The sequence below is a fragment of the Mytilus edulis genome, chromosome 8, assembly GCF_963676685.1.
Source record: "Mytilus edulis chromosome 8, xbMytEdul2.2, whole genome shotgun sequence".
Taxonomy (NCBI): domain Eukaryota; kingdom Metazoa; phylum Mollusca; class Bivalvia; order Mytilida; family Mytilidae; genus Mytilus; species Mytilus edulis.
Window position 1 is genome coordinate 63,649,060 of NC_092351.1, and position 19,538 is coordinate 63,668,597.

Here is a 19,538-nt window from a genome sequence, read left to right on the forward strand (position 1 = left end):
TTTTTTCAGACAAGGAAGTACAAATAGTACATTGTTTCTATCCTGAAATTTATCATTATTTGGGGGTTAAGCTTTCACCCTTTTTAAAAATTCAAAATAAAATATACACTTTATATCGTTATTTGGAGAATCTGTCCCGCTTGAACTATTGACGTCATACAACAATCACTTTTCCATTGTTGCTTCAGATATTTTGTATTATCACGTCAAAATTTTACGGCAACATATGTGATGTCCAGTAATGGCGGACAAATAGTGATAAGGTGTATTGCTATGGCATGGACAGCAAAGAGAAAACCAAAAATAAAAGGTGTTTTCGATTATGACATGTATGAACCGAGCAGGATATTCTTGTATTGTATAACTTTATGACATGTATAAATTAACGGCTGAATGGTGATTTATGTCATTTCTGTCTCATACAACAAAATGCTTGCATTACTTGTAGATTAATTTCGCGTTAAAAAATAATGAGATTTTCTTCAAGACAATTTAACCAAGGATAAAGCAACTAGGATTAAAATGTATTTTAACTTTGCATTGAGGCAGAATATTTGCAGGACATGGAGTATTCGCTTGACTAGTGTATTCGATAAATGTTTGCTGAAACACCAAAACTTTGTAAATCTTAATTTTTTTATTTATTTTATTTTACATTAAAGAACATTAACATAGTCATGATAGTTTGTCAATTAAAGATCAGAATTCGTTTTTGTTTCCAATTTTGAATTTCTACTCCATTTTGTTATTTTTAGTAAAAACTCACGGTCTGTAAGTACTTATCGCGGAAACTTCATGGAGTCGCACAAAACAGAGGTAAGTCAAAGACAAGTCTCGGGACTTTAAGAATTATATTTGTCATTGTGAATTTATCTCACTACATCAAACTAAAGTAAGCACGACTTTCCTTTCCCGTCTCTTCCTCGCGGACTATTCCTAATATTTCTGTACCACTGGCGTTTAGCTTCAGAAAAATTTTACCAGCTTTTGAAATTTTCACGGAAAAAGTTCCTATCATTTGGCATTTTGGATCTGTCGTATATTTTGGCGATTTCAGTTCGCTTGCATAAAATTCAAAATAAGCATAAATATGTTCATTAACCAATGGGTAGTAATCGTGCTCCTGTTCAAATTCTCCAATTTTACAAACCTTTCCAATTTCGATATGTTTATCAAAAACGTCATCAACCATGCGTTTACCATCATGTCCACGTATAGTTGAAATTTTGCTTTCGTCGTAAAGATCCGGATCATACGGTTTCTGCATGGCTACACCGTATGTATATTGTGATACCCTTTCCGTAATTGCCTGCGGTTCGAACCCATACAAAACTGCCCCTTTCAACACGGCGAGACCTGGGTCTTTCGGAACTATAATTGTAAGCTTTGGAAACTTCTCTTTTATGGCGTTTATAAGAACAGGTGATTCGGAATAACCACCAACAGCCAACACTGTTCTTATATTTGCTATTGTTGGTTTTTTAAACAGGTCTTCGAATACTCTCAGTACATTGTTAATTGAATAGTCGAAAAACTTGCGGAAAAGTTCATATTTCATTCTTAGTTTATCTTTCTGCATTGTGACTTTGCCATTGTAGGCCGAATCCAAGATAGCTTCCTCTAAAGTTTCATCTGTGTTGTCTTTAAACACTTCCATCCAGACAACAGGAATCCTGAGAGTTATCATGGATTTCTCATCAACGGAGAATGATGTCTTCTTGTGTTCGAAAGCTGTCATAAAATCGAAATATTCGGAGGGATGCTTATCGCGAATCTCTTTTATTACCGGTCCACTTAATAGGGTCGTCAAAAATTTGTAGAATTCGGCATTGACTGTAGTACCACCATAATGACCTCCGCAAGCCTGGTGAATTTCCTTCAGTGTATTCTGACCAGTTACTTCATGTACTGTTATATCTGTAGTACCACCTACAAAAAGCAATTAGTTTTAGTTAAGAGACCACATACCGGTATATATATCTACCAGCAAGTATCTTTTTAGAAGACAATTATTAGCTGTGGTCATTAAGGGAAAGCTATTTATTGTGCTTACAATACATGCATGTTCTGGATGAAATACCTAAACAATAAATTAGGGATCGTAACGAGTACTCGAGTACGCCCTCGGAACGTCCAGTTCTCGAGTACAATTTTAGTACTCGGATACGATCTCGTTTGTCTTTTAAAAATCTTAAGGTATTTCCCATTAGTTTTGTTCCCATTGACATATCCAATTCGTAAATCAACGCAAATACAGTTCACCTCAAATCTTACGTCATTCATTTAAATTCAGTACGTTAAAAATGCCTCCACTGAAATCAGCCGTAAGAATTATCTATAATCGCAAAACGTGTTTAGCTTAGGTTTTCTTATCTATGGTTAGGTTGTTGTCTCTTTGACGCATTCAACTTTTCCGTTCTCAATTTTATTAAGCAGTATTAGCAACGCCTGTTCCTTCCAAGGATGTTTTCATGAGCAGGACTTGTAACAAAACTTAGAAAAAGACTTTATATGTAGTAGTCATGCGAACATTTTGAGTTCTGCAGATTACGTATGTCTTTCGTTAATATGCCAAACAGTGTCATCTTATTATTATTTAGTTTATGAAAAGTTATAACAATAATACTGCATCCCAACAAAAATCAATACTTATCACCATACTTTTATGATATATACTCGAGTACTCGCGAGTATCATGACCTAGTACTCGAGTATTAAATCTCAGATCTTTTGACATCCCAACAATAAATACAATAAGTACAGGTAGATCCCGCAATAGCGCATCGACAGCAGGATGATTAGCGGAAAATCTGAAATGGCACTGGAATATGAAGATATTTTAGAATTAAAGTGACAGAAATTTAGCCTTGAAGTTTCATCACGCCACCTACAGACCTTTTAAAGAGTTGTTCTTTGTTACTTAGCGTGAAGGGAGCATGACACTCTCTCTACAAGAGGCATCGGAATTTACGTCTCCAATCTGACCGGACGGGACTGCGAATCTATACATCCCGTACTGCAAAATGGATGACAGACTTCGGGAAAGATTTTACTGGCGGTCGGAAGAAGACCAAGGCATGGCCGTTCTTCTATTTAATACCCCAATCAACCCATAAGGTTTTTAAATTAAGGGCTCTTATATACTGATTTGGCGGCTTTACCTCCTTGGTCGAAAACGATGTACTGTGATCCATTCTGCATTGCTGCAATAGCCTTTCCACCATCCTTTGTTGTCTCCACTGAAACAGGAACTTTTCGACAATACAACGATGCTGCCTCAGGTTCCAAAGCTAAAGTCAGCTGATCACCAGATATTCCTGCCTATAATTAAAAGATAAATTCAAAGTTGCTGGAAAGTATAGAATCATCTTTCTTATATCTTAATGTTGATTTTTTATTTGTTTTATTTTGTCATATGAGAAACTGTGTTGTCATATGAGAAACTGTGGTGTTGGTGGATCTTTTGTAGCTTCTTTTTTTTATTTTTGAATATAAGCGACCTTTAGGCTTGATAAGTTGACAGTGGTCACATGTGAAGCCTGATCTGCTTACCCTTCCGGGGCACCTCGGATCATCCCCGGTTTTTGGTGGGATTCGTGTGGTTAAGTCTTTAGTTTTCTGCGTTTTGTTGTGTATACTGTTCTTTGGTGTTGTCAGTAATGAGTTTGAAAGTCTTTAAAATACTCAAGTATATCTCGCCTAATTTCTTTTAAGAATTGAATGCTTCTTTTTTGTAAATTTACTTGGATGTAAAAGCGTTGACTGAAATACATTTTGTATGAAGAGCATAACAATTACTAAAAGAAGTATTTAGTACTTCGGATCATCCCCGGTTTTTGGTGATATTCGTGTGGTTCAGTCTTTAGTTTTCTACGTTTTGTTGCATTTGTGTATACTGTTCTTTGGTGTTGTCAGTTTATTTTCAACTAATGAGTTTGAAAGTCTTCAAAATACTTAAGTATATATCGCCTAATTTCTTTTAAGAATTGAATGCTTTTTTTTTGTAAATTTATTTGGATGTAAAAGCGTTGACTGAAATACATTTTGTATGAAGCGCATAACAATTACTAAAAGAAGCATTTAGTACTTATAATAATATTTGTTTAGCTAGGATCATGAAACACAAGATTTTTCTTTTATTTAGATGTACACTTTATTGTTGCAGCTAGTAACATCATAACATGCATAAATGTTGCATTTCATATTTTTATGGTTAATTTCAGAAACACATGCGTGAAACCATTACCTTTAATGCTGCGTCTTTCATAAACTGCTTTGCCTTTAAATCCCAGATAGCCGGTACCGTAATCACCCAATGAATATCATTGTTGTTTAAATACTCCTTGTCGTCATGTCTGTCTTTGAAGTGCTTTAGTAAATGGTCCTTAAAGTATTTAATGACGGCGGCAAATACATCCACAGCTTTCATTCTGTTTCCAGCTTCCCTGCTGTCTTCTATGATCGTATCTTGCGTTAACTCATCCTTGTATAATTCAAAAATAAATGTTAATGTTATATAAACTGAAACTATAATCGAACAAAAAATTGAATTAAGAAATGCAGTTTTCAAAATACTAATGATTTTCTACTCCAGGAATAAATAACCTTAGATATATTATCCAACAATTTTCGGAATGTTCGGTTCTCAATGCTTTTCAATTTTTGCATTTTATTAACTTTTTTTAACTTTTTTTATTGGAGCAAACAATGATGCTGATTGTAAGGTGCACATCTTTCACTGCTTTCAAAATCTTTCTGATTGGTCCTGTTCTGGTTTGCTTACTACAATAAACTTACTACAAACTTAGTTATTGTTTTTACTAATCAAAATTAATAGTGATATTATTTTTTTAAGACATATAAACGTTTTATTGCTAAATATTTCCTGTGTACAATTACCTTCGTCGTCCAGGAACAGGCTAAGGGTCCCTAATAGTGATATTGAGGTGGAAGAAAACAGACTTGTGTACTATAGATATAAAAAAAAACTACTGAAAGCGTGTCAAGTTCTCCTGATAGAGGAGGGATTTACAGAGAGTACAACCGGAAACTGCATGTGACATATACTATTGGTATTGGTATCGGATTTGACCCGGATCTAGTTAATTATTGATTATATTTTGTATGTTGAAAATCAAAAAAGGCTGGAATTGTGACCGTGTAATTTTAAACAATATTATTATCTTATATTAGTTATATATGAATTCAAATTTTCTTTGATTCGTTGTTTTTAATTTTGGCTTTGAAATTTATTGCTTCTTCAGATAAATCCAAATTTATTATATGTTCTGATTCATGCTTAAAAGCTATACAAAAAACTAAAATTAAAAACCCAACAATTCACAAAATTTTATATGTAATGAGCAATTTAAAAATTCTTCTGAAAGAAATAATGTTTCTATGAGTTCCGAGTCATGTTGGAATCCTTGGAAACACAGCTGTAGACCTTGAGGCAAAGAATGCCCTGGGTGACCCTTTATCTAACTGTGATATACCATATACTGATTTTAAATCATATTAGAGAATATGTTTTTAATATATTGAAAAATGAATGGAGTAAAAAAGATAATAATAAATTACATGAAATTAAACCTAATTTAGGCAAACCTTTTAATAATTTTATGTGCAGAAAAGATCAGTGTGTTATTTCTAGATGTCGTATTGGTTATACTAGAATAACACACGAGTATCTTTTAAAAAATGAAGATGAACCACAATGTGTACTTTGCAACTGCAAGTATACTATTAAGCATGTTTTAATTAATTGTATTGACTTTGCTGATATTCGTAAGAAGCATTTCAATGTCAATGATATGTATGATTTATTTAATAATGTTCCAATTACAAATATTGTTGCATTTTTAAAAGAAATTGGAATTTATTATAGAATATAAAAATGTTATTATATTTAAGTCGTTTTTAATTTTTATCACGTTATCTTACTGTTGATTTTTATTTGTAAATAATCAATTTGCTTTAGTCTAGAATTTTAGTATATTGAAGGACTTTTTGTCTTATTTTAAAAATATGCTTTAAATTGTAAAAATATTCGAATTAGCTCTCGCCGCGATATAACCTTTTTGTGCTAATCCGGCGTAAAGCAACCAACAATCAATCAATGATTCGTTGTTTTGATATCATGCCGGCTAACAAATTGGATCTCGTTAATTTAGTAGAATAGATCTTATATAAATAAAATTGAGATTGGAAACAAGGAATATGCCAAAGAGACAACAACTCGATCAAAGAGCAGATAACAGCTGAAAGCCACCAATGAATATTATATATTCAAGGCAGTGAGAAAATCCCGAACACGGAGGTGGGCCTCAGTTGCCCCCTAAATAAAAATGTGTACTATTTCAGTGATAATGGACCTCATAATAAACTCCAAAACATATAAATTAACTAAAAATAATAGACATTTAAGACTAACAAAGGCTCCTGACTTCGGATAGGCGAAAAAAATACAGTGAGGTAAAACATATTTTGTGAGATATCAGTCCTCCCCTATACCTCTAGCCAATGTAGTATAAACAACCACACGACAATACGCATGTAGTAAAACTTAGTTTATAAGAAGTCTCGAGTCCGATGTCAGAATAGGTAACAAAAGAAACTAAGACTACAGTAAGCTTACCTTATCTGTGTAGAGTTTCATTTTAAAGTGTTTATAGAAGTACCATTCTTTGAAGTCAATATTATCAGAATTTTCGTGGTAATATTTCTCCGCCTCAAATCCGAAACTATGGAAGGTTTTATTTGGACGAAATAAAACGGACGTAGGTGCCTTGTAACTTAAGCCTGCTTCTCGTTCCCAGTGCGGACAATGTATTTTAGAGTTGTCACCTTTATCATTTTCAAAATCGTCCTTAGTTAAGCAGGCATATCCTGAATATGTTGTCCCAAAGTCAATTGCAGCGACTAGAAGTTTGTTTTTCTTTTTGTTCTGAAAAATTAAAAATATGCTTCAACCATTTATTGTGATAGACGAAAAGTTAAAAATCAAGTATTTCACGATGTAAATAGGAATTTCTTGCACAGTAAAAGACTCAAATCGTCTGCAAAATTCCCTCATGTTTAAAATGAAAAAAGATTCTTTTTTATTTTAGTATCCAATTACCATAATTAGAAAACATTATGGAAGTTGTACTTTAAGACATTGTTGGCCTGAAGTTTAAGTGTCTATATATGTATACAGGCGTGTATGCTCGTAAAGTTATTTATAAGGAGCAAAGACTAGTTGAATAGGAGATATAACACTATGCCCACTAAATAGAAAGTGTTTCTTTGAATTGTTATCTTTGGAACTAGCTAAATCCGGCTCAATCTATCAAGCACGCACAAAGCAGAGTTCATATAAGTAAACATTCCCTTCCTGATATATACATGTACATGTACTATTTGCAACAGGAAGTAATAAACCTATCCTTACATTCATTTTCCTGACCTACCTCAATGTCTTTGACAATATTGGCACCATCTTGTTTCGCCTGAAAGGAAAAATATAAAATACAAATCAATATTAAATTTCTTTGTAATCATTCCTACTCAGGGGGAAGACCAGTTAAAAGTATTAATATTTACATTGGTGTACTGATATGCAATATTTCATTACCGAATGCTCCAAAAGAAATAACATCCATTTGTAATTTTCATGTTGCACATTTTTGTCACTGTCGTTAACTGTTATCAAGCATACATCTCAAAAATCATCAAATCAGAAATCGAAGAAAACAGTAAAAAAAAACATATTGTGTCTTTATATTTATATTTTTCACCAAAACAGCTTCCACTTCAAAAAGTCATGAATGGTGGAAACAAATCCCACAAAAACTCAAATGCAAACAAAACAAACAAAATATACCTCCCAAAAGGTCTTTCTTTAGTTCATGAAAAAAATTCACATATAATTTCGATTACCTCGGAAGCTGATGTTCGGTTTCTCTTTGACAAGTCTGCACTGCGACTGCGTAGTGGAGGTGACTGAAATTCAAAATCAAAACACTATGAATGGTGGAATTTAATGTCAATTGATCCGTCATACATAGCGTATAATAGACAACCGTTTTATTGCTTCCTTCAAATTACAGAGTTATAAAAAGCGTTTCGTTAAGGTTCACATGGACCCTTTGGCAAAAATGGCCATATTTTCACCTCAAAATTTACTCTGAGTACAGAATAAATAACCTGCACATCAGTAAAAATCTAGGGCATAGCATGCCCTAGATAAATAAATTTGAAAGATGTTTTATGTGTAAGAAAAATAAAAACTTACCAGGATTTTGCAGTCCACTTATTTTTCATTCCTCCAGAAGGTGCCAAAATAAACTAAGTTGGGAAACAGGTTTGAGAACTTCCCCTCAGGTAATAATTGACGCGAGTGTTTTTAATTGACATGGATATTAGATGGACAATAGATTCCTGACAATAATTGGTGATTTAAACTGTGTAACTGAGTGGACCATATCAAGGTAAACTCAACTGTTTGTTAATTTTATCATCTTAAAACACATAAAAAAGTGCACGGCAAAATCCAGTTAAGTTAAGAATTGTCTAAATCATACAAAGCAATTGAATTCTATTTATCTAGGGCATGCTATGCTTTAAAACTTTTCCAGATGCACAGGTTTGACTGTACACAGAGTAAATTTTAAGGTGAAAATACGACCATTTTAGCCATAGAGTCCACATGTTCCCCCTTCTATTACCTTTCTTAGGATATATAGGATATACCTGTAATTAGGGGATTCAAGGGTTCAAAATTCGATCATAACGTGTTGGCCGTTTTCGGTATTCGGGCGCTCCATAATACAGATATCCTTATTAGATTTTATCGAGGAAACACCCCTAGTTTTTTATACGAAACTTTCAGTCCTTGGGTATATTACCTCCTTTAGTCCTATTAGACTTTTCATATTTTACTTAAAGTCTTTATATATAAATGTATAAGTATGTGAGAAATTTTAATATTGGAAAATGAGATTTTGAAATTTAAAATTGGCAATTTGAGACATGATTACTCTTTTTCCCTCCCCTGACACATCGAGTACCGTTTAAACGGTTGATTTCATTTTATGTGGACATCCCAAGCCCGTAACGAATGCGTATTTTAATGCTTGATTAATAAAAGTGGACCCCGCACACCCATTGAAATATATGTAATAATTGTGACAATATGTGCGACAATTGTACCATAAGCTCCTAGATATGCATAAGTGGATTTGAGATGCATGATCAAGTTCAATTTTACGTAAAATTAAATAATTCTAGATAAAAGGGATAGGCATAACAAATATCCTATCTGTTTATACCTTAATACTATATATAACACAGACCTCGTTTTCTAATCGAATTCCTATAGCAATTCATTACAGACATTACACTTAACAAATCAACTTAACGATCTTTTAAATAAACTTATTCTAAAAGGTTACGAATTCAACCCTGATAAAATAATAATGCCGTTAGCTTTCTCGTTTGAATTGTTTTACATTGTCATTTCGGGGCCTTCAAAGCTGACTGTGCGGTAGGGACTTTGTGCATTGTTGAAGGCCGTACGGTGAGTAGCTGTTTTAAATGTCTGTGCCGGTCATTTGGTCTCTTGTAGAGAGTTGTCTCATTGGCAAGCATAGCATATCTGGTTTTTTTCTCACATTTTTACATATACAAGTTGATACTAAATTTATTCAATTTCATAAACTTGAATAGTGAATAGTGCAAAAAAACACAGTTCACTATTCATGAATTTTGAATAGTGAAAAGTGAATAGTGAATAGTGAACGTACTTCAGCCCGGTTCGAGAAAATCGGGATAAGGATATTAATAAGTAATGGTTTATACTCCAACAGAGAACGTTTTGTAATGTATGTGCTTATTTAATTTTAAAATGACGAAACAATAATTTGGAATCGAATTTTTTACAAATGTAGTTGGTTTTTTTTTGTACTGGTTGAACAACTATTTTAAATTGTCCTGACTTGTGATTCAGTGTGAAACTGACTGGGCGTTCACTTTCGGAACATAAATATCAGTTAGTTGAAAAAATATTCAGCCCATATGTGAATAGTTTTGAAAGTACACATAAATATTTTGGAACTTGTATAACAAAATATAAGCGCAATAAACACTTCAAGAGAGAAAACTCTACATACAATTTATAATGCCGCAGTTATTTGTCTGAGAGTAAAACCAGTCACTGTAAAATGATAGAAGTGTGAAGATTTCAGTGGATGAGACCCATTTATCCGTAATAGTTTAACCTTAATCAGACAAAAACGTTTGCTTAAAATACTTTTACCCCTCCACTCTTCTTTATCCTGTGGCGGATTCGGGGGCGGAGGGGTTAAGGGTGTGCTCGCCCTTTTGACAACATACATGCTAAAATTTGTACTTCCTCATGATCTATTTTAATTATTGTGTATTAAGTAGCAGTCCAGTAAAGAATCATGCAAAGGCTGATACATCCATAGTGAAGGATATTCAACCGAATTATCAAATATTTTCAAGTTGTAAAATTGTCAACTAATATATCCCTAGACCAGGGTGATAGTATTGATTTGTTTCATCATACTATTTCAGTTAAATAAAAATATGTAGCCTAATACAGAGTTTTCATGAAATTTTTCATTGATCATGGCTTCACTGGTTTTTTTTGCAATATTTATGCACTTTTTTCTCGATAATCATATAAATGAGCTAGCTCTCTGTGGACAACCTTGTTAACTTTTTATGCCCCATCTACGATAGTAGAGGGGCACTATGTTTTCTGGTCTGTGCCTCCGTTCATTCGTCCGTTCGTTCGTTCGTCTGACTTCAGGTTAAAGTTTTTAGTCAAGGTAGTTTTTGATGGTTGAAGTCCAATCCACTTGAAACTTAGTACACATGTTCCACATGATATGATCTTTCTAATTTTAATGCCAAATTATAGTTTTGACCCCAATTTCATGGTCAACTGAACATAGAAAATGAAAGTGCGAAGTTCAGGTTAAAGTTTTTGGTCAAGGTAGTTTTTGATGAAGTTAAAGTCACAACTACTTGAAACTTAGTACACATGTTCCCTATGATATGATCTTTCTAATTTTAATTCCAAATTAAAGTTTTGACCCCAATTTAACGGTCCACTAAACATGGAAAATTATAGTGCGAGTGGGGCATCCGTGTACTATGGACACACTCTTGTTATTGCTAGTTTAATGTGAATATTGTTTTAATACAATTTTAAAAGATACATGTAGTATTTTGAATTTGGAAACTAAAGCATAGATAATATTTATGAAAATGGACTTTTTAGGTAAATACAATCCGGGCCCGATTTTTTTTAGAAGTTGTAATAAAAAAACAATTTTGAGGTTTATGAAGACACATTACTATGTACAGTGTTACTTAATGTGGCATAAAAACTACAAATTCTTAAAAGATGAATCGAAAAAAGAACATGTGTTAACCACTTAAGAATCGATTGCCTGGAGGGTGACTTATCGGATTTAACTTAAATTCATCAGCACTTGGACGTGGATTGATAAAAAATTATCGTACAAGTGTTAGGTTATGCTTGCTATATAGCTAGGTTTACCCAAGCAATTTCTTTGAATGATGCCTGATGAAATCTGGGACAGATTCTTAATATTCCAAAAAGTGGGTGTTTTAATTTGGAAAGCGGAATATACATTGTATACATACTGGTAAGCGGAGCAAAGTTTTAAACATTTTTTAAAAGATAAAATGAAAAACTAGAAAAAGTGAGGCCCCACACTAATTCTAAAGTAACTATATCATGTATATTATAACAAAGTCAATACATGAAGGACTTTCTTTGAGATATTATTGTGTCTGGGAGACACAATTGATGCCCCCGCGGATGCAAAGTGTTATTCTAGAATAACTATAAAATTTAACCGCTTACATGTACCGCAAAAATGACAAAGTTCAACTATCTCACAAAAGAGCAAATATTAATAAAAAAAATCTAAAAACCCTTACCACATGCACACCTGCAATATATGGTCAAACAGCCAGCAAAGTGAAAATTTCCTAGTATTCAAACTATAGGAGTTATCTGGAAACGCTCCAGTCCTCTTATGTACAATGTATGTAAATATTCCAAAAAATGACTAAGTTCAACTTTTTCCCAATCAATTTTGCTAATATAATTGGTCTTTATGCCATTTTGTGCCTCAGTTTTACATATTTTTTATTTTTTCCAGGGATTAAGATAATAACACAATGTTGACTACTGTACCCCTGTTTCTGACGATTTAGTTTAATGAGATATACATGTCAATGATCAAAGAACGACAATTATTATTTTTTTAAACTGCAAGCTAACAAGGTGAAAGACTCCACAATATGAAAAGTAACTAGACCAATGTATTTTTCGGACTCCTAGCCGACATAATTTTTAGTTTTTGTAAAAAAAATAAAAAGTAAATAAAAGTTAGTTTTTGCTTCTACTCCGAAATGTCGCGTGTTCAGAAAAAAAGGTACCAATTTTCAAATATTCTGTCTTGTCCAAGCTGGAGTAAGTAAGTTCCCGACAGATAAAAACTCAAAACTATACCTCTGTTTTTTTGGAAGGCCTTTTCGGAGGTTCAGCAGACGTTGTTTTGTCAGGTGTTTTTGTCTTTTCACTTGGTTGTCTAGAGGTGGTGGTTGTTTTCGAATCTTCCTGTGATGTTTTGGTTGGCGTTTTGGCAGCAGGTTTTTTGTCACTTCCCTTTAATAAATTAATAAATGGAAACAGTCACCTATATGAATATTTGAAGCTTTTGACGGACCACACTCATTAATGAAACTGAGAAACGATTAAGGCTATTCAAATATTATACTAGTTTGCAACAAGGTCATTTGTGTACCCCTCAAAAAGTTGTTGTAGTGGTTTTTAACCACGTGGGCTTTCTTTTTCTAAAGGCAATCCAATCAGATGTGACTGCATATTTATATATTATATTCAACACAGCCAGATGAACGCCAAATTTATTCGCAAGTTTTACAGCTAGGTTAGACAATCACAAAATCTCACACACTATTTCTTATGACAACCTTTAACATGTTTAATTTTTATATATAAAAAAGAAGATGTGGTATGATTGCCAATGAGAAAACTCCACAAGAGACTAAATGACACAGACATTATAGGTCATCGTACGGCCTTCAACGTTAATCAAAGCCCATATTGCACATAGTCAGCTACTAGTATTTCGGTTTATATACATAAAATGTTTAATAATATATACAGTAAATAATATATATATCCGTTGCCTCGAATGTTTTCTGGTGCCTACTAATGGCTATCAACCCAATTATATATTTAAGTTTAAGTTTTACCCGTGGTGCTGGTGGCGCTGTACTAGGCCTCGACGGTTCCGCACTTGTCTGAAATATAAAAGATTTCTAAATAATAGTATAAGGATATTAATGCCGCAAAGTGAAAAGGGATTAATATAAGTTTCAAAACTTGTTTCCCAATCCACTATAAATAAACATGTTTTAACTAAGGATATTAACTGATTGATTGGTGTTTACTTTACGCCACCTTATCACAAAAAGACCATATAGGGGTATAATGATATTGATGAGAAAGACATATGTTATGTACTCGTCCTAACCATGCATGAAATGTTTGCCACTGGACGTTAAACAACCAAAAACTCAATCATTAGTTATATAAAAAGAATAGAAAAAAGAAGAGAGGAAACATGGAACATAAAAGAAGATTAAATTTAAAGGAAACTGATAACGAAAAAGATGTAATGATAATAAGACAATAAAAAAGATAGCAATTATTATGATAACAATAAATAATAACAATAACAATCATACATACTTTAGGGGTAAATTTAATGTGTATTTGATAGTAGCTGCTTAATAATTTATGTCAAAACCGAACATGATTTGTCATAGAGAGCTTGAGAGAGATGAAGAACTCCGCATCCATATTTGTAAAGCAGCAATTTATATTGAGCCCGTAGGATTACTGGTCTTCTTGATATATTTTTTAATGTTTGGTGTTGTTGGATTTCTGTCTGCATGACATACCACTTTCTTTTATATAATTATCAGTTTAGAAAGAACAAAAGGTAAACAGTACACTCACATTGTTTATAGTTTTATCATTTTTATTGAATATAACATATTGCTAAAACTTTAGTAGGTTTTCCTATATGAAAGGGATTTTGAATAAATAAGCATATTCATGCACCTGCGGAAAAAAAAATCCCCGTAACAAGCGATACATCTGAACAGTAGACAAAAGATACGATTCCTTGCCCTACCCAATACACACACTTGTCTTTTTCCTGGCAAGTTATTTTTCATAACTATTACAATAAATATTATTTTAAACATATTAAAATATTCCCGTTTGAATGGTTTTACACTAGTTTTTTTGTGAAATTTTTTAGCAGCTGTTCGGTGTGAGCCAAGGCTCCGTGTTGAAGACCGTACTTTGATCTATAATGGTTTACTTTATATAAATTGTGATTTTGAATGGAGAGATGTCTCATTGACACTCATATAATACCACGTCTTTTTTTAGACGATCAATGCATTTGAATGGGGACATGTAGTTGGACCCCCTCCCTTTTTTTTGTCCTGGGTTAGGAACCCCCTTTTTAAAATGGCTGGATCCGCCCCTGATCTATTTACATGAAGAAAATTTTCAATATACAGTCTATCAGTATAAACGAATTTAGCGCTCGTCGAAATGTCGAAATCGGTAAAACTTCAATCAGAATGACACTGTGTGTGTCAACAACAAACGAGTTTAAATAGTTTTATCCAGTGGAATTCAAAAATTAAAGATATCGACAGAAATAGGTGTACTTAAAGTCCTAGTTAATGACCCTTCTTATCAATCAATGTTTAATACAAACCCACGCAATTTTGACAAATAAAATGCGCATTTATAAACTTTAAAAGTGTTTTGTAAAGGTATTAGATATCATGTGTCGTGTGCAATGCAGACGTATTTCAATATTGAGTATTAAGAATGTTTAAGGACAGGTATAAGGATGTGCATAAGACTATTTAAAAGTTATATTTAATGTTTTATTAGATACTGAACATTAATAATATTATTTTGTTATTAAAGCCAGGAGATTACAGTGATATATGCAGGGACTAAACGAATTAAATACCTATATATTGTTTATTTTGAATTAGTATTGTATCATTAAACTCTCATCTCATATATTAAGAGGGTTTGGATAGGGTTTACAGATTAGAGAATAATGGTCAAAACGTGCAGTATAAGACAAATAGATAAAACGTATAAACAAACGGTTTAACAAAATCGAATAATAAAGAAATCAGGGACCGCATATCCACACCATTATATATAATCTTGTTCAAAACCTCTACCAGATTTTTTGAAAGAAAAGCATAAGCATCCAATTGAAACAAAGACTACATATCATAATATATAAAACTTAAAAATACAACGACATATTGGACTTGTTCAAATCTATAAGGTATTTGACCTTAAGATAATAACTGAACGACTTCTGACAAGTTAAATGATATATTTTGTTAAACAGTTTAGTTAAAATAATGTATATCTTCGGCTTTGAAATGATCGGAGATCTTTATTAGACTTATAATAAAAAAAACAATTATAAAGATTATAAAGATGACTTCTTTTAAACAAAGGAAGGATAAAAATCATTAGAGAAACAAATTCCACCACTGTAACTCGTGTATTACGATATTTCATATATACTATGTTCCATGACAAAACACGATATATGTGGTGGAAAGCAAACACAGTTGTTGAGGGCTTCTTGTATTTATCTTGACATTGTCTACATTGGAAAGAAACAACATAATAGGGGAACTGGATTATTCATGCGTATACCGTTAATTTCAGTTAAAAGTACAATACCACTTTTTCGCCACGGAAAATCGGGAAAAAAACTTTTATTCACTAAGTCTTGTTGAAAACGTCTAGTAAATCTCCAAAAATTTCAATGGTTGTAAATCATTATCGTCCCCGAATGGGTTCCTTTTTCCTCGTGTATATTTGGGGTAATGAGATGATGATGAACGATTACTATTTAACGCCCAGAAGCAAATTAATATGCATATTCAGGACGAGACTATGATAATTAAATTTTATGAACATAATAACTCTGCTATAATCTAGACCGACACGCTGAGATACATTTTTAACAGGCCTGTTCACAAGGTCCGCAGGAAGACATTTTGTCTACCCGAACACTTTAATCTCATTCCTGTCCGATCAGTCTTTGTTCTTACTCCATAATACCACGCGCCTAGCGGAGGATTTTAAAGTCTTTGGTTATACAAGGCCGGGATTCGAACCCACAATTTTACGAAATCGAGGCGAACATGCTACTACGAGAACACCGGTGTTCACGGTATGTAGTACTGAGATAATGCCTTGGTAAAATATAGAGTTTCAGTGTCAGGGTCATAAACTTTCTAGTATATTATATTTTCTTTAGAAAGGGGGTCAATCTCATCATTAGCTAGAAGAAATATCTAGTGTATTATTTTTTCTATAGAAAGGGAGTCAATCTCATCATTAGCTAGAAGAAATATCTGTTTAGAAGGCTTACACATGCATATGTAAATTGACCATCAGGAATATAATTGAAAAATTCAATCAATCTATCTAAGAACCGAAAATAACATATTGTCATATCTAAATGCAAAATCACACACCAATAAAAAAAAGAAAAGAAAAAAGGATGAGGACCGCCTCCCGGTGCGGGATTTTTTCGATGCGTTGAAGACCTATTAGTGGCCTTCGGCTGTTTTCTGCTCTTTGGTCGGGTTGTTGTCCCTTTGACATATTCCCCATTTCCATTCTCAATTTTATCATTATTATTATAGTCTGTCAGGCCAAATAAAAAAGTATGTGTGGTTCCAGTTACATCTGAAAACATCTGAAAAAAACTTAGGGTAGGTATAGGTAGGGATTTTTTTTTATTTTATGTTTTATTTTTACATTGAGTCTATGGGAGCAACATTCTGACTTTAACAGTGCTTAATGAAAAATGACAATAAAATCTTTAGGGTAGGCTATTTTTAAGCCGAAGACTGTGAAAGAGGGGCATTGACTTCTACTATTGGTCACTGGTCAAATGTGCATGTAAAAAAGTATTTGCAAAGAGCTTATCATTTGAAAATATGCTATATGGATTCGAACAAAGAAAAGAATTCTTTATGATCAGATTGAGATTGAATAGATTATACTGTAACTGGTAGTACAATTGTTTATTGATACGTATCGAATGAGTCCCCCTTTTTTTATTTCCGGTTAAATCCCAACCAATCCTAACTATCTTAACATAGTATGAGCTGGTTACAGTTAATTTTGGTAAACTATTAATTTTTCAAATGAACAGAGCAATGCTGTTCAAATTGTAAACAATATAAACAATAAATGTACAAAATGTAACAAATTCTAAACTATGGGGGAATGATCTCATTCTAGATAACATTAGCAAGTATTTAGGGAAATAGGGCAGTGTCCCACAAACTCAATAAACCATATCAAACACACTTAAATCGACATACAAAAATGCAAAACGTAAGTATATTTTTTTTGTAGAAAGGTCATAGGTTATACACATTGTGCATTCGGTAATTAAACAACAAAATAACATGACACTTATGTTTACTTACCGTGCTTTGCTTATTACCCATGACGTATCTATCTCCGCCTAAATAAAAAGCATTTAGGTTCAGAACATGCTGTAGTAGGCTATTGTCATCAATAATCCGACTTTTCAAAGACTTTTGATGATATAATAAAGTAATATTTAAAATAGATCAAAAATGAATCAACAAACATCATTTGGTTGATATGAGATATTACTTCCTTTTTCGTCACGTGATTTTTCAACTATAAAATAATATATATTTATAGATACATGAGATATTTGATAGTGCGCATTTCCTCATTCATTAAATTGTAAAGTGGATACTTTCATGTTATATCAAAAGTTTAAAAATAATAAAAACTTTTTAAATGAATCTCAAACTTAAATCAAGGGTAAAAATAAGTTTTTTTTTTTTTAAATATCCTCCCCCTTTTTTATTCAGTTTTTGATCGCTTAAAATTAAGTTATTCTCCGAAAATAAATTTCTGATATTGTACTTATCTATCACAGGCACTCGTCTCAGAACGCCCCCCCTATATACCTTTATAGAGATTTTTTTTTCTGGGACGAGTGCCTGCGAGAGTGCCTGTGTTACCTATTGATAAAAAAGTCTACATTTTGTTTGGTTTTATTTCCGCTCACTGTATAAGGGGCACTATTATACCACTTCAAACTTCAAATGAGTGGGCAATAATCTAGTTCGTGCGTTCGTCCGTCCGTCTGTTCCGCTTCAGGTTAAACTTTTTGGTCAAGGTAGTTTTTGATGAAATTGACGCGTACACGTCCAATCAACATGAAACCTAGTAAACATGTTCCCTATGATACATACATGATCTTTCAAATTTTAATACCAAATTAGAGATTTTATTCAATTTCAAGGTCCTCTGAACATAGAAAATGATAGTGCGGATGAGGCATCCGTGTACTGGGGACACATTCTTGTTTTTATATTTGGTCATTAGCTATATTGTTATAAAACTAATCAAAAGTGACCCAAAAAAAGATGTATTTCATGTCTTTTTTCATAAACAACTCATATCGTTCACATATAATAAATAATTTCCAATCACTTTATTTTATGGACACAAAACAATTCATACAGTTCCTTGTTATAACCAGTACCCACACAACTATATATAGCTAATACTGCTCTTATATTCTTCTCCATTGGACATTTGCTTTAGTCCGGCCGATCGGTGAAAAAATTGCTCAAATAATGAGGAAAGCACTAAATTTTGCATGATGGTACATTTTTGTGTACTGAGCAATATTAGCTATGGACCCACCCTCAAAATTCAATATGGCGGCTTATTTCAAGATGGCTGCCGTACGTTCTAAAATATTTTCCAGTATTGCACAAACCACAGTAGATATGATGCTGGGTGCACAAAAATCAACATATTTGAATGACTTAGAGTACTTAGCAAGATTTTGTTTTGATCTATTTTTGAAATACAAATGGCGGCTATTTTAAAATGGCCGCCTTGAAAAATAAGCAAATATTCATTATTGAGAATTGACCTGAATATAAGCATTTTATTGATGTATAGTGTCATTTGGTATCTGTCCCAGTTCTGTCCTTTCTGATTTTGCCTTGCTTGTCATTTCATGCACAAAGTAGTAGCTTTCATAAAAAGCTGCAGTAGTAGCTTTCATTAAAAGCTGCACTATTTGTTGTCTTGGGTCACACATAAAAGCTGTGATTTGGGATTTATCTGTCTTAAGATATTATTCAGTGCCTATCTTATCTCTTGGGTCGCAATATTTTGCAATTTGAGACATTAAACTGTAAATTGAGAATCAGTTAAACACATATCAGTGAAATGGCAGGAATTGAAGACAACAAGGACAAGAACATTGAAATGGCAGGAATTTAGGACAACAAGGACAAGAACATGGAAATGGCAGCAACTG

General features: G+C 32.9%; 1 protein-coding gene across 2 annotated transcripts; it reads right to left on the reverse strand.

Annotated features, from left to right (window-relative positions):
* Positions 1-618: 618 nt before the first annotated feature.
* Positions 619-17,880, reverse strand: LOC139486060 (heat shock 70 kDa protein 12A-like). Of its 2 annotated transcripts, XM_071270751.1 has the most exons (9): positions 17,647-17,880; positions 13,324-13,371; positions 12,557-12,712; positions 7,921-7,983; positions 7,452-7,490; positions 6,638-6,946; positions 4,247-4,483; positions 3,162-3,321; positions 619-1,929 (listed from the first exon to the last, which is right to left on the reverse strand). In XM_071270751.1, exons 1-9 carry the CDS (start codon positions 17,665-17,667, stop codon positions 878-880), a joined length of 2,085 nt encoding a protein of 694 aa, XP_071126852.1. In that variant the 5' UTR covers positions 17,668-17,880; the 3' UTR covers positions 619-877. The 2 variants fall into 2 exon arrangements, with proteins under 2 accessions (XP_071126852.1, XP_071126853.1); XM_071270752.1 differs by lacking the exon at positions 7,921-7,983 and having other exon boundaries at positions 17,647-17,870.
* Between the last annotated feature and the right edge of the window lie 1,658 nt (positions 17,881-19,538).

Bases quoted from the DNA above. Each gene is read 5' to 3' on its own strand.
- LOC139486060 (XM_071270751.1), bottom strand. From the start codon at position 17,667: ATGGGTAATAAGCAAAGCACG. The intron at 7,984-12,556 runs GTATAGTTTTGA...TTTGAATTTCAG, and splicing joins GGCCTTCCAAAAAAACAGAG to TCACCTCCACTACGCAGTCG. The intron at 6,947-7,451 runs GTAGGTCAGGAA...TTAATTTTTCAG, and splicing joins ATATTGTCAAAGACATTGAG to AACAAAAAGAAAAACAAACT.